A 16,443-nucleotide genomic window follows, 5' to 3' on the forward strand; every position below is an offset into this window, starting at 1 on the left:
ACTAGGTTGGAAAATACTACTCTGAAAGACTACATCTAGAGCAGGAACCATTTTAAGTAATTTGTTTTTGTATTTTAAACCTATAAATAATACATAGCATTAGTGGTTTTACCACACTGTCTGTTGATTAACGTATAAATGAATGAGTGAATGGACAACTATTTTATTTACCCATGATGTGGAGTTGAATGTCCAGGAAACTGAAAGGTATTACAATGACGCTCTACTATTTTATTTTCTAAATTAAGAAGATTTGCTCAGAGGTTTAGATATTCAACTTTCCCCAACTTTTAGTAGAAATACATTCATTTAGCTTTTGATGGGCCTTGGATACAGCATTATAAAGTGAGCATTTTTTCAGATTACACTGAGATGGCCTCTCTTTGTATAAGTGGCTAGAAGAACTTTTTCCCCCAGTAGCTCATAGTCCCACCTATCACACCATGCCATGTACAGAATACCACTTTGACTCCATACACTCCGATGGAAGAAACCAGACTCTTGATTATGTAGAGGAATGCACAGGTCTCATGAATTTGGATTTTCCCTTAAAGCAGAGAAAACTGGTAGGTCTGTAGAGCAAAGCAGGAGATATCATTATCTCCCAGGTGTCAAGATGCAGATAATGGTATTGTTCCAGTCTTGAACCATTTCATTTCATCTTCCTGATGTTCACAAGGCCATCAAACAGACATCAATGATGAATTCCAAGAAAGTTTTACTTTTAAAAATCAAGTTTTGATATAATAAATGTTGGATTGAGGATAGAAATTTAAGCTGAGAAATGTTTAATTTGGACCTAAAAAGTTTATTATTACTATTATTATTGTGGAAGGAAATACATATAGGCACATTTTAGTATCTATAACAGTATTTGGAAAGCTGTTATGAAACACAAAACTTCGTTTAAATTTTATTATAAAGACCTTTATTAGGAGAAAGGACATATTTTCTATTTCTTACTTTTATTTTGTGCCTTAAAGGACTTGTGAATGTATAGAATAATTATTTTTTCTTACTGCTTCCTCTTTGCAACCCAATCTCCACCATGTCAATCGTGAAGGTAGGAAGAAAGCTGTATTTCTGTTACTTTTAAAAATGATAACGAGAAGAAATTAAAACAATGGCTTAAGAGAAAGAGGATGTAAGGAGTACAAAGCAAAACTTAACAAACAGTAAAGGAACTTGCATTGACAATTCACTCAGCCATGTTAATTTTATCATTAATATTGTCTTCACAATTTTTTTTTTCCAGGTCTCTCTGCTTGTATTTGCCTGGTGCTCCGAGATGCACGGGAAGAGACAGCTATGGGAAAGTTGCGCAGAGCAGTTGGCAATCAACATGTCCTAGAAGGGTGTGTGGAGTAGCAAAACAAGTGGAACGGATGAAGAACTTCCAAGTTTCTTTGCAGAGTTTTGGGCCCTAGTGTGCAGGGCTGCTCCCTCATGAGATGGAGGTAAATGTCGCCCACTCCTACTTGGACCTCCCACCGAGAACACTGCTGTTGGACAGCAGCCAAGAGACCCCAAATTCTCCCAACCTCCAGGACACGGCAAGTTGCAAGTTTTCGAGTTGGGGAGGCAAAGCGGGAAAACATGATTGGCGATTTCCTCCTGCCACTCACCGACCGGAGAAATGGGGAGGCCGACTCCAGGTCTTTCGTGGACTGCCAAGAGCCCTGTAGGGCGTCCAGCTATAAAAAGAGAAGAATCTCATGAAGGGCAACAAGCAAACTCATATGTTATCCCTTCAGCCGGATTGTGTGCTGATGATTGTTTCCCTATTTACACTTCGAATCACTCCTGTGGTCTTTTGTGAGTCCCCAAGGCAGCCTCAGCCTTCGCAAACCGTCCAGTGGGGCACGAATCTCGGAGGGGTGCGGGCTGCAGGCGGGAGAGAGAAACCAAAGAGGGGCGGCTTTTCCAGGCCGTCCACCCCCAGGCGAGCGGGTCCTCACCCTTCGATCTGCTCGAGTCCCTCGGACAGTTGCCCACTCACAGCGTGCAAAGGGGTCGCACTCCCTGTGGGTTCTCCGCCCCCAGGATCGGCGCTGCGCAGGAAAGTCACCTCCACTACGGCCCGGGAGTAGGGAGGGGAGCACAGTGACAGGGTTGGGGAATAGCCGAGGAGAAGTGTGGGGGTCGCGGAGATAGGGGTGGGGACGGCCGCGGAGGGGGCGGTGGGAGTGGGGTGGGGCCGGGAAGAGACGGGGGCGGGGCTGCGGGGCTGCGGGGCGGGGTGCGCCACAGCGCCCCCTCGCTGCGCGCTCCCCACGGTGCCCTGAGGCCGCCGGTGGCTCTGGCTAGGCAGCCCCTTTGTGTGCGACGCGCTGGCCCCGAGGAGCGCGGCACGGGCACAGGCACGGCGGAGGCCTCCCAGGGTCCCACTGCTTCTGTCCCAGCCGGGCCGTGCTCTCCTCCTTCTCCTCCGCTCCTCCTTTCTCCGGTCCCCGGCCTCCGGCTCCGAACAGCAGCCATTGGGCCGTGAGGAGCCCGCGTCCGGCCGCGCTCCCTACCCCGCCCGGCCCGGGACGCTCGCCCCCCTCCCGCCCTGTCCCCTCTGGATCCCCGCCCCACCCCCCCACCCCCCACATCCCGGGCCTCCAAGGTGGAGAAAATAAACTATAAGCAGAACAACTCAGAGTCTCCAATAAAACGCCCAGTACCTAGAGCCCGAGCGCGTGTGCCGGGCTGCGAGGGGCGCGGGAGGCGGAGATGGGGGGGCGGGCGGGGGGACAATGAGCGCATGAAGTTACCTGCCCGGCGGCGGCGGCAGCGGCGGCGGCGGGACCGAGAGGCGGCGGTGGAGCAGGCTGCGCGCTCGGCGCCGACGGGTGCGCGCCGCGGCTTGGGGGAGAGTTGAGCGCTTTTCCCCCCTCTTTTTTTTTTTTTTTTTTTCCTCTTCTTCTTAAACAAACCACAAACGGATGTGAGGGAAGGAAGGTGTTTCTTTTACTCCTGAGCCCAGACACCTCACTCTGTTCCGTCTAAGCTTGTTTTGCTGAACACTTTTTTTAAAAAAGGAAAAAGAAAAGGAGTTGCTTGATGTGAGAGTGAAATGGACGTAAGATTTTATCCACCTCCAGCCCAGCCCGCCGCTGCGCCCGACGCTCCCTGTCTGGGACCTTCTCCCTGCCTGGACCCCTACTATTGCAACAAGGTGAACGCTCTGCTTTTGTTTCCACCGTGTTCTTGCTGCTTGATCCCGGGAGGGGGGCGGCGGTGGCCGGGCCGCGGCGGGGCCGGCTTGGCGGAGGCCGGTCCCGGGCGCGCTCGGCTCGCAGCCCGCTGCAGCCTGCGTGCGCTTGGGTAGTAAATATTGTGGAGTAGCTCGGGGGCTTGCCAAACACCGCGATTGTGCGGAAAGTGATACGATTTGCTCGGATTCTTTCCTTCCTGCTGTTCGCGACTAAGGATCCCTGCCTAGGTTTGCCGGGGGGCGTTTAAAAAAATAATAAGAGAAAACCGTGGAATACTTTGGGGGTGTGTCTGGGGTCCAGGAACGGAGGCAGAGTAAGAGAATTCAGTTTATTTCCCAGTTCCCCCTTCTCTCTCCCTCCCTCTCCCGGGCAGTGGGGGCTCGTGGCACCACTTCCCTTCTCCGGATTAGTTGCCAGGGGAGCAGCCAGGAGTCGGGGTGCAGGGACCCGGGAGGCGCCCCTGCCCCCCACAGGGAAAACTGCCCCACAACTCTTTTGTTTTCCCAAAGCGGTTCCGGCAGCCGAGCCCGGGTTCGGACACAGGTCCGCGGGCCAGAGCACAGCTGGGTAGTTGGGTCAAGGTTTGGGGAACAGCTCCTGTTTTAGGGGTGCGCGCGGAAATTGCAAGTTTGTTGGGAGCCGGGCGAGCACGTCGCGTTCAAGTCCAAAGCTCCCGCACTCGCAGAGCAGCGTCCGCGGCTGAGCTGTACCCACGGCCCGCTGACCTCGGGTGCCAGGGCCGCGGGGGCCCGGGGAGAGGCGGATCATGCCGGTGACCCGGAGGTGGGGCGCTGGCCTGGGCTGCTGCGGAGTTCGGCTGGGTCCACCTATAGGACAGTCAGGGGGTACGAGGGAGGGGGTTACTCTCCCGGCTTCTCGAACTCTCTCATCCCCGAGAGGGAGAACACGTAGGGACCGGTCCCCCAGAGTGGTCGCAGGGGCACGACTGCCCACGCCTAGGGCTAGTTGGACCTGTGTATGCAGTCCCGTTGGATGAACGCCGGTAGAGAGAATTGAGTTCTCTAAAACGCTGGGCGGGCCTTTTAGACGCCCAGCTCTCGCTTGGTGATAAATCCGCCTGATACTCACAGCCCCTGCAGGCACATCCATGACGACCCTCGGTGTATTCCAAGGGAAAAATCGTTGAGACTCCCAACATATGCCTGGTGGCGAGTGATCACCAAACGGCTTTTTTACCTGATACAGAGATATTTAGTGCGCTGCCTTCTCAGCCCCTGGACTCCCCACCACGCGACTGAGTCGCAGTTCCGAGTCTTGGACAGTGTTGACACACAGGCAGGTTCTCACACACACACTTCCCCGTAGAGAAGCTCCTCGATGCTGTGTCCAGTGTAAGATCCACTCAAAGGACTGTGCTGTGTGCCGACGGTGTTTAGGCAAGTTAGAAAAGAGGGACATCCAGTCTTGAGCAAGGCAGAGGGCTTCCATTGTACAGGGAGCCCTTCAGCTAGGGGCAAGTTGAAAGGTACGGGGAACTTTGGCAAGCGCAGAGGAGTTTGTATGATGAAGTTTCATTATTTGCTGGTTCTTTTAGTCTAAAATCTGTTTTGTCTGTACACTCAAGTATTGTGTTACGTTTTATTTTGCTTATGACACCAATACTACTGCTGATAAAAAATAATAAAGTTGCAGCCCTATCTTGGAGAGTAAAGACGTATTCCACTACTTACCGGAACCAAAAGCTCAGAACTATTTTGGCAATGAGACTGGACAAATCTTATTAAGTTTATCAGTGATTTTAGGCCCCAAAAAGAAGTTAATGACTTGGATATACATTTCACTCCTCGTTCTTGTGATAAGTAGGGTCAGATTTAATTTAAAAGTTAAATGCTTTGGAAAATCAGGAATTACTTCAATATATTAAATCATTTTCCAATTAAGTGCTTTAAATAATTTTAGTGGGTTGTGCTGTGAATTGAATAAATTAATTTAGAAAGTATTCAGAATTTCTTTACTAGCTCATTGAAGTTCCTTTTAAGTCACCCCGTGTATAAGAAGCAAACTGTTCTTTTTAAATGCAAATTAGGCACCCTTTCTATAGCCTAGTTGCGAGTCTTCTATTTAACTTATCCAGAGAATAATAGATTTTTTAAAATGCAAAGTCATAAGACATGTTTCTAATAGTAGAAGAAGACTTCATGGAAATGTTTCTCCAGGGACATCTCTGGCCCGTCTGTGTGTAGCAGTCCATCAAATATATTTGTCACTGGTCCCTGATTATATTAAATGTACTGGATAGTTTTCTAGGCCTCACAAATCCCAGGCACTTGAGTTTTTTCACTCCACCATGATTAGCATTGGTACAAAATTTCTGTCCAGCTCCACAATTGTAGTTGTGCATAATGCAGCCAACTAGCATTTGTTTTTGCAATGACATGAGTGGATTTGCAGGGAAATGGAAGAAGGACAGAAGTTTGGAAAAGGTGAAGTAAGAAATCTGTGCCTACATTTATTAAAACAAGTTGGATGAGACATCCCCAAAAGAACAATACTGCAAAGTAAATCTTGCTTCCTTCGGAGGCATAATGAATATGTAGTTTATTACAAATAGCAGTCAGTTTGTCAGGTGATTTGTTTTTAATAGGGTGATAAGATCATAAATTACTAATTATCTTTATTTTAAACCTGTCAACACTTTGCTTATTTAAAGTTGGTGTGCTAAATCCCAGCGGAACCGGTATCTATCTGCGCTTTAGAATCCTACAACTGTAGCTACAGTTTCCCAGTGACATTTTTTTCAATGTCAGAAGAGACTCTAATGGAGAAAATGAATATTCTCTTCCTGAAGCTTTCTAAACTGAAATGTGATTGTTTTACTCTGCTGACACTTTCCGGCACTGCTGCTCTATAGATTGCCAAAACACTACTTACATTTTTCAGTTAATAAACTCTGGAGGAGGCATTTTTGGAAACGGTTTAATCTAGTATTGCTCTATTGTAAGACTAATATGCGTTATGAACATATCACTATGCAAAGTGGCCTCCATTTTCACATAGCCCATTGTGGGAACAATGCGAATGATGTTGGTTAAGGCAAGTGTGTGAGGCATCTCTTATACAAACAGCCAGAACGGATGGCGTGTTGCTGTATATAGGTCAGTGTTGGAAATAGCAGTGTAGCTCATAGACTGGACAGACACATGGAGGCTGGAGTTAACAGTATTCACCTCTTGCAGCCTAATGCATGGTTATATTTCAGACATTGAAAGATGAGTACCATAGTGGAGTTTCATCTAATTAGACTATTTTAAGTAACATTGTATCCCTTCATTGAGCTGAATGCTACCAAAATAAATTGGATTAAATGAGCTTACAATTGGAGTTCTGTAGTGATATAGTCTTATTTTCTATTCTAGTTAAAGATGTCAGATCATCAGTTTAAATATATACCTACAGAGTAATAACAGTTCTTTTCAGTTTCTTAGTGCAGCGTCATTTCCAAAGATTGTTTTCACTGGTTTTATGCTAAGATAGGGACAAAGAAGTGGTACTTTTTCATTTTTACAACGATGTGATGTGTTCAGTTATTGCTCAGTATCTGCCCACATAAGGAGCAGTAATACAATTATGTTATGACATGGCTAATGACAGGGATGGTGACCTCGGCCTGCAGTGGGAGGAGAAATAATGGGCTTCACTGTTCTCAGTGGTTGCCTTTATGGAATCATGTCCTGAATCTTTCTTTGGTTGATTTAGAAACAGGGAAGTCCAAAACACAAACCCATGCTTCATGCTGGTGATGTACAGAGTGAAGAATAATGGGCATTGGAATATTCAGCTTTTATCATTGAAATGAGGAAGGACAGTGTGCATGTTCTTTTTCGTAAAAACGCACAAGGAAGAACCCATTTGTGATGAACTCTGCTTGAAAATGTCAGGGCAAACATTAGACATTTGATAACTTTTAAAAATAACAAGATTCATTACAGTCTCTGCAAAATCTCCTTTGAGCTTATTTTCCTATTTAGAATGTATTATGTATTATACTTTAATGTGACAATACTCATCACATCAAAAACACAGGATTTGTGAGCACATTAAGAAGGAGTCATTATTCCTATTTTGAACAGTAAATGTAAGAAAAAGGAAGAGATGGGAGGAGGAGTAGATCAAGGAGGAGTATGGGGAGAAAGAGGGGAAAGAAGGGAGGGTTATAAGCAGTTTAGAGCATCATGCTTGATTAGTTCTTCATCCACCTCCATAACTTCTAGGACTTTGGGAAATTCATAGTTGGTAATTCATACATCACATATATATAATTAAAATTCCCCTGGGAGTTTTATCAGCTGGCACTTTTCAGAAGTTTTGAGGTTGTAAAATATGTTTTAAATAAATGCCTATGTAAGAAAGAGCATAAACCAAGCAATCATGGCTTTTTGGCCACTAAATCAGATATAGAAAAGTTTCAAATGGAGCTATCTTGACTGTGTGGGGTATTTCAGTATTGCAAATTCAATTTTAAATGTCTATGCAAACAAAGTTATAGGTATGAGCTATAGAGGGATCTGATGTTATTTTTAACATTGCATAGGTAGTTTAGTATTCTCACAGTTTATCATATATTTTAAAAGTTAGTAAATGATATTAAGGAGAATTTTGATATGTTGCTTAGTTACAAAAACTAAACTAATATGTAAATATCTAATTGAATGATTATTGTGGGTTTTGTTTAAATGATGTGATTGCAAGGGAATTAAGAACAGTGGAACAGGAAGAAGTAGGGAAATTTCCAGTTTTAGGGGTGGTTTCCTGGGTACCAACCTGGTTCTCAAATGTTGGTTTTGGTGTGTGAGACTATTTCTAGTGGTCATACATTTTTTGTGATGGGCTCCATTCAAGAGGGTTAGCCTAGAAAATGACGAAGGTAGTGGGGAGCGCAGTGATTTTATTTGGCTTGAAGGGTGATTTATTATAATGCTTTCTAAACTTTTGCTAGGACATTAGAAACTTGAAAAGACCCTGGGGGTGTCTCTCAAATACCGATGATTCTTCCTATTCTGTTTTAAAGTCAACCTTCAGTCGCAGGTCTACCAGTATGCCCAGTGCCTCCCACCTCCCACCTCTCCATCTCCTTCCCAGTTACCCATTTCCCAGCCACTCCAACTCCTGGGACCACCCTTGCTTTTGCTACTCTCCTCCCCAGTCTTAATTTGAACCTAGGAGGTCTGTACTTCTAATCTGAACTCTCTTCTCCACGGGATGCTAATCACCATTGTGGTTGCCTCGGCTGCCTGGCTCCCTCTTCAGCTCACCTTCCTTCATCACCACCATAATTATGCGAACATATCCATTCTTGCAGCAACTTGATTCCGTCTTCTATTTGGGATCTACCAGCCCTCAGGCTTATATCTGCTTTTTGAAATCCCAAATTATGCTGTTTTCTTTTCCCCATCCCCCCTACCTGAATGGGTGATGTGGAGTTATACAATATTGTACTAGAGTAAGACAACCTCCATATGATGCTGAGAGGAAAAATAACTACGACTGATATTTCTAAGCTATCATAGTGTCCCTTCCACGCCCCCTCCCATTTTATGCGGTGTATTTAGAACTCAGAGATAAGCCCCTTAAACATCCTTCCTCAGTGAGAAGGCTATGTTTAGATTCCAAAATAGTATGAAGATGGGACTGTGATCTTCAGTTGGAATACAGTAAATTAGGTTGGGTTACACTTGAGGTAAGTTACAGGGGTTAGCATGTGGATGTATTCTCATCAGAATATACATAGATAACTAGAACGGGAATGTTTGGCCATGTAGAACTGAATCAGTTAATCAAATTTAGATCACTTACCACCCTACGTTTTAGCTATGAGTGTGAATCTCAAGGTTTCTGAGAAGTCATAGGTAGGTTAGTTATCTTACATGTCAATAAAAATGAAATGTAATAATCATGAGTTGATTGTATGCTATTAACAATTACATTGTAAAAATATGATCACTTGTTGTTTAGAATAAAACATATTGTGTGCATCCAAATACAAGAATATAAAATTCATACTTTTATCAGAAAACAAGATTGTAGCACATCATAGTTATTAGACACTGTGGCTCTCATGATGCTAACTGTAGTTCTTGCCCTCAAGAAGCTTCTGTTTGAGGCATCTTAGAAGCTGGAATGCTCCCTTATTTGTTTAAATTGCGTGTTTACCCAAGATATTAATTTTACCAATTTTAGACATGCTTTTTTCCCTTTTCATTTACTTCCACCTCAGAGTTATTGATGTATTTTCAATTGATCTTTTTCTTTGAACGTGCACTTTTCAGAACTAGAGAGGCTGGTCTCCCCTGATTGATAACGAATTGTGTTAAATGGGCTGTCCACTAGGAAACTACAGTGCCAAGATGATACTGCTTACATCTGCCCTAATGAATTTGAGCCAAGTTTCATCCCAAAGAGCAATTTCTCATTAAAAACAGTTGAGTTATAAACTGCTTAGAAATGTGGTTTATAATGGAAGTGCCAACAGACTGTTAATTATAGCAGTTCTTCCATAATACTTTGAGACATGGAATTCACATTAACCTGAATGAGCTTTTCCTGGTTATAACATGTTTCTCCCTACAGCATTCATTTTGAAAATGGGAACCTTATATTGCTCTGTGCTTGGATGTTGATGGTGCAGCAGAAAAGACGAGAAGGGAGGGTAATTCCAGAAACTCCTTGCTCTTTCCTGATGGGACTATTTCCCACACTTCTTTAGTTTGATCTATGGCAAGTTTGCCTCACTTGATAAAAATTTTAAAGTTAAATTTTAAAAGCTATTTTCAGATTTCCATGTTACTCATGAAAAAAATCGTCACTGATATATATTTATAATATCAAAGGTCATGAAACCAGGGTCACTATTAATGCTTTTTTCTGTTTGTTTTTTGCTTGGGAGATTTAAATGGTTCTGCTTTAGCCAAGTATTTATCGTTTTTCATTCCTGAATTATGTGCTTTTATGAAACTGTCTGGAAAGGACTCCTAATTAAAAGAGGCCATGGTTGGTTGATAAGAAGCTTTGCCAGTGGCCAAGAAAATAGAATGCATTTTGGGTGCCATGTGGTCTTACAGGTTATTTGTCTGGTCCACAGTAGTGATGATACTAGCTTTTGGCTAAAATGCCTTTTGATTGAAGTCTTTGACGCCACTTTGGGGGTGGGGTTACCGAGCTAGAGACATTGGTGTGTGTATGGGTATGTGCATGTGTATGGGTGTGTCGGGGTGGATTTGTGTGTGCATGTGTATTTGCATGTGTGTGTGTGTGTGTTTGTGTTTCTCGTGGTTCTGGAACATTTCTGGCCATAAATGCATGAAGATTTACCCTAAATGGCAGACTTCCTCAGTGTGTATAACAGCAGCAACAAAGGAAAAACATCATGACTACTGGGAATGCCTGGTTACCACTCCCTTTTAAGATACTCAGCAATATTTCACAGGAGAAGATGCTGTTTAGAATCTTAGGGCTTTAAACAGACATGTTATATCCTAGTAAGACTACAGAACCAGGTCTTTTTGAGGAAAACCATAGGCTCTTCTCAGGGAAAGACTCCATTATGTTGAATATTTGAGATAAAAACCAAGTGCCGTTAAGTCTATGTTGACTTACTCCCTAGGCAAAATAAACCTAACCATAAGAGGATGTGATTCCCTCCCACTCTGTTTCCCATTCTCTTGAGAAGCCTGACTTTGTTCTGTGTCTGGTAAAAGTTCTGACACTAAAACCTTTAATCCATCTGTGTTCCAGTCTTCCATATATCCAGTAGAGAAACTACTTTATATTTGTATCAAAGAAGACTTATGAGAATTAAGTAGGTAGATTATTTGAAATCTTGTGGTGAAAGATGTTCAAAAATTCAAAGAATTTAGCAAAATACTGCATTCTCAGCCCATTTCTTCCATTTCTGCTGCCCTAGTGGAGTAAAAGTGTTTTGAAAAGTTGTAGACTAGTGGTTCTTTCAGGAAGAGAGTCAAAGAGATAACCTTTCTGGAGAGTCAAAGGTGAATTGGGAAAATGGGGTCTCTGCAGGTACAGTGTGTAATCTCCCTCCCTCGGATATTGATAGGCCCCTCGGGGGGCCTCTTTTTCCCTCTCCACATTAAGAGTCAATGCACCTAAGAGAGATGCTATTATGAGGGCTGTTGTCTGTTTTGCACTGTAAGAAGATAAGATAAAAGTGGAGAATAACTGCGAAAGAGGGAAATGCCCTCTTGTTCCTGACTTCAGGGAAGCAAGTTTACCTCTCTATACCTTCCTCTGATACATGGGTCAGAGATGCGAAATATAATGTGCAAGATTAATTAACGAATGGGCCAACTGGGCCTAAAGACAGTGCAATTACATTGAAAGAGTATCTGAGCACTGCCTGATTTCCTTAAGTCTGTTAACTCAATTAAATGGTTAATTTAAAAAATGATGGGTAAAGCGTTATACGCATTGGTGTTTTCATACCATTGAAAAACACCGGTGCTTCCTTTCTATACCAATACGCCTCAGCCTAAAATGCCAGTAACAATTGTATTAAGAGAAATGTTAATAATAAAGAGGCAGGATAACCTTTCAACAAAAAGTGTATTTTATCATTTGGCAGATGCAGTCATGAACATTAATCACAGAAACCTGCAGATAGTAGCAGCTTAATATCAAAGCTAATGATTTATTTTATGTTAATGACTTCCTGCCAGGGCATAAAAGACTGTTCATAATGGACTCTCAGAGCTATGTTCAGTTACTAAGGCTAATGGGATAATCTTTCCTCTCCCAAAATTAAGCTTTTTGAAATAAATTATGCTGTTATTTTTCAAGGTAACTCTCAAAAATTTACTGCAAAACTAATCTTTTAAGAACTACTTAAAGAAATGAAAAGGAAGAAAAATCCCAAAGCAGCTTTTCTAGTTCATGAACACTTTTACTTAATTAGGGAGAGAAAGTTTGCATGTATGCTAATATCCCTGAACTTGTAATGCTAAATAATTTTAAAGGCAGCCTTCTGTGACACAATCTGCCTTTTGAGATTCAGCTCCTGTAAGTACGTCCCACAAAATAGACCATGTTTTCGTCGGCGATTACCAGCCAATAATGAGCTGAATGGTAGTAAAACATTTGAATTTTTCACTGCGAAGTTTTAAAAATCATGTTTACAATTAGTTATAACCAACATTATATTTCAATAAGAGATAATTTGCCTAGTAAAGTTCACATAATGTGCTAATCATGTCTAGTGGTTAATAAAGGCCTCCTGCCTCACTCCCCTGATGGCTATAAAAGGCTATTATATTCATGGCAGCAGTTCAGGTACAGCTGCTGTGTGTTAATAATGCATCATTGTCCCACTAATCAACATAGCAGAGGTCAGCACCCCTAAGCACCTAAACCACCTATTCTCTTTCCAAAATATTTATTAACACCTTAAAAACATATCTGTTCATTTTCCTTAGCCTCGAGTCAGTTAATTCCACTCCAAGCTACTTGTGTGATAAAGGTTTTGTAACCTAAGCTAGGTCGTAGAAGAGATTAATATATATTCATAGTAATCTTCTCCCATAAACATGTTTCCATTTCCACATTGACTGAATTAGTGTCGGGTTGTTATAGCCGTGAGCTCCTTTATAATTAAGTAGGTGTGTACCAAAGTGAGAATATTTTCAGATTTTACGTGTTATTTAAAGAGATGTTTAGAAGAAAAACAACTTTTCAATAACCAGAGACTCATTTAAAGCAAACAGACCTAATCGGGAAATGGGAAGGGATATTTAAAATCTAAGAAATCAATCAGTGTTAGTTTGTAGACCTGATATGGTGGTGAGATATTATTTTCTTAATTGTTCTTTTGGCATAGGAAAGCAATAATAGTAAAAGCTTCTTAAGCCATATTTTCTGCACACAAAGAACATATTCACGTGGGATTTCCATTTTGCTGGAAAATCGTGCAAATCAATAAGCCAGCACTTATCTGCGTTAAAATTAGGTAGACAACAATTTATAGGCATAGTGTTAGTGTAGTTCTCTTCGTACCCTCAGTTCGTGTTGAAGATAATCCTTGCTTTTGTGTCCTCAGAGAGAAGCCAAAATGTTAAGTGAACAAGATCTTGTTTTCTCATCTTGTATTATTGCCTTCTGTTTTCTGTTACTCTTTTGATAACCTTGTGTGTGTGTGTGTGTGTGTGTGTGTGTGTGTGTTTCCTTTATGATTTAGGAATCTTCAGTGTTTTAAGAGAAGAGAAAAAAATGAAACTCAACTATGTTTCCATCATCAAGAGAAATGCAAAAGGCGAATGAGTGGGAGGAGCTTCTATTTGTGCAGCACATAATGTACAATGGTACATTTGTCATGCTTTAAATATATAATGCCTACAATAAAATATGTACAGGCGCAGTTGTGATCTATGAAGTCCCTGGCTCCAGTGCCATTGTTTGTAGTCTCTACGGTTGTCATACATTGTTCTTTGCACATCATACCCTTACAGCAGAATTTGACACAATTTCTAGCTTTCAGCCCTGCACCATTTTCATTGCACAATATACATGAATTTGACAGGGTGTGTTGAGGACAACTCTGGCAAGCAATTGATATTTTGAAGTGGCAGGCGTTTCAGCAGCTGCCTGCTTGTGAAAAAGGAATGATAAGATATACTGTATTGTTAGTTTCAGGGAAAGCATTAAGGTTTAAGCTCTGTAAAAGTGTACACATTATTCGTCAGTGGTGAAGCAAGTCTTTTATGTTTTTTAGAGCTTAGCTCTCTGGCTGATGTGAACTAGAATGACATTGGTCAGTAAATGAATAGGAGTACTTTGAATTTGAACTGCTGCCAATTTTGCACCAACAAAAGAACTGACAAAAGATTATGTGAGATGCAAAGCACACGCAATGTTTTGGGGGCGGGGAAAGGGAAGAAGAGAGCGAGAGAAACCCACATCAGAGAATATTCTTTAACACATACTTGCAAGGATACCAAGTAGTTAAACACATCTATTTTTCATGGCTCATCAGCTACAACCTAAGCTGTTTTATCTAATATGCTTTAAAAACCTGTTGTATACACATAGGCTTTCAGAATAGGTTCATATGGAATTTAGAATGTTTTTCTAAATATCGCACTGTGCCCTAAAGGCCTGTTGGCAGAATATCAGAGTCACACACTGCTGGAGTCCCCAACTCTCTCTCTATCTGGTAGTGGGAAATTGTAGTTTAATCAGTTATGGCACTTTCAGTGTGTAACGTTCATTAGCAAGGCAATTTGTCATGACTGTTAATGGTCAGGATGCATCTGCTCTCTCAGTTGCAGAGCATGATAGGTAAGAAGACAAATATTTCAATATCTGATAGTATTAACTTGTTTCAAATTTGTAATCCAAGGTTAGTTGCTTAAAACAGACACAGTACCAGATTAACAAGCATCCTGTATTCAATTTTACTGGGTCCTGTTTTTATGGATTTATGGCTTTAAAGCACACTAATATGCTATTATGAAGGGCACAGTCTTTGATTAGATGTTCAACAGAAACTAAGTTATGAGCAGAGTACCTTCTGGGTTCATCTGGAAAGAATTTATGTGCATAATATTTTCTACAGAGCTTCATAAATTGAAAGGTTTGATGCATGCAATATTTCTAACATGCTACATATTCTTTTCATGATTAAAAAAGTCACTTACCCACTGGTTTATAGATTGGTTGGTCACTTTTGAAGTGAGTTTAGAGCCTCGATCTACTTTAAAAGTTTAAAAACGCTAATAAAAAACTTCAGAATGAATTAGAAATGTCACATTCCCCCCCCCCCCCCCCAGCAAACTGCTTTATAAGATCATTGTTTATTGTTCTAAATGGGGAAAAAAAGTTTAAAAGATTCCCCCAGTTGAAAAGGTTAGGATTTTTTACATATCTCGTATTTTCTGGTTATGACATCACATCGCTTGCCATACAAAATCTTTTTGACACATTTTCATTTTTAATGAAAGGCCCTAAAATTCAGGGCATAATGATTTCTTAGAAACTGAACCCAATCTCGGTGAAAAATTCGTTCTTGCTAGTAACAAAAGCTGTTACTGTTTAAGTTCCTGTTGAGCGGTTAGTTGGTACGCTTCGCTGAATGTTGTCAAAAAGGCTTTCCTCATGATTGACAACCCGGCAGGAATGTGAATGGAGATTTTAATTGCATATCATGTGTGCATATCAGAGTGAGTGAATTCATGACTCTGCTTAGCTCCATATCTCTGCAGGTCAGCCGTGCCAAAAAATGCTCTTTTATGTGCAATTTTTCCAAAAAGAGAAAGGTGTATGTGTACTGAAGTCATTTGTTATTCATTTCTTAAGTGAAACACTTGTGTTCCCTGAGCCTTGGAGTTTGAAAGTAGAACAAAAATCTATTTTGAGATTTCTTTCTTTTACTCTCTGTACTTATAATATACTTGGATGATGTAAATTCTTTTCAGTTACAAGTTAGGAAAAGTCTGCCAGAACATATTTTTCTTATGGCACTTGCTATACGAAGTGTGTTTATCTTTCTTTCTTTTTTTTTTTCTCCCTAAAGAGTACTTAGAAAGGAAAGAAAAAATGTAAGCCAGTGGAAAAATTTACTGAGGTCAATTGCCTTTCTATAACTTGCAATCTTGAGAAAAGATCTGGCCTGGGGTGGGGGAGGGAAGGAAGGATGTATTTCTGAGAGGTGGAAGGTTCATACCGTTGTTTCTGAATGTTGGAGAAAATAGCAAGAATGTAATACTTGTTGTAAAATGACATTATTAAACATATGAATGTTCATTTCTTAGAAAATCGCTCTTTGATTGAAGATTCATTTCTGCTATCACTGCTTGGTCAAGGTACAGTGGTGGTGATAAGCCATTTATCTTATTGAAATGCCCAAAACCCAATGTGGTACATGTGAGATTTTAAAGTGGAGTGAAACTTACTTTGTAAGGTAACTTTGGCTACAATACCCCAGACTAATCAAGAACTTAATAATGTAAAAACAGGAAAAAAATAAAAACAATTATGCCATACGTAAGTTTTCATTTTATGTAACAGGAAACTTTGGGGTTTGGGCTGTAAATTTAGTACATAATTACTTTTTAATGTCATTTTGAATAGGTGAGAAAAAGATTAGCACCAGGGTCATTTTAAATATAACTAGAGTAATAAGTAGGGTAATGTTGAAAGGATGGTGATTTTATGGCCTTAGGATATCCCCTAGGGACTTAACTTTGTTCTGGGCTCTAATATATTATCTCAACTCATTTTA

At 41.4% G+C, this 16,443-nt stretch overlaps 1 protein-coding gene across 2 annotated transcripts in view; it reads left to right on the plus strand.

Annotated features, from left to right (window-relative positions):
- The first annotated feature begins 2,892 nt into the window (after positions 1-2,892).
- TOX (thymocyte selection associated high mobility group box) overlaps positions 2,893-16,443 on the plus strand; it is a 308,486-nt gene continuing 294,935 nt past the window's right edge. For both annotated transcript variants that reach the window (XM_032759710.2, XM_058444146.1), the window contains exon 1: positions 2,893-3,160. In XM_032759710.2, the coding sequence (XP_032615601.1) occupies positions 3,059-3,160 (102 nt within the window). In that variant the 5' untranslated portion in view covers positions 2,893-3,058. The remainder of the gene's footprint in view (positions 3,161-16,443) is intronic.

The sequence above is a fragment of the Hylobates moloch genome, unplaced genomic scaffold (genome assembly GCF_009828535.3).
Source record: "Hylobates moloch isolate HMO894 unplaced genomic scaffold, HMol_V3 SCAFFOLD_9, whole genome shotgun sequence".
NCBI lineage: Eukaryota > Metazoa > Chordata > Mammalia > Primates > Hylobatidae > Hylobates > Hylobates moloch.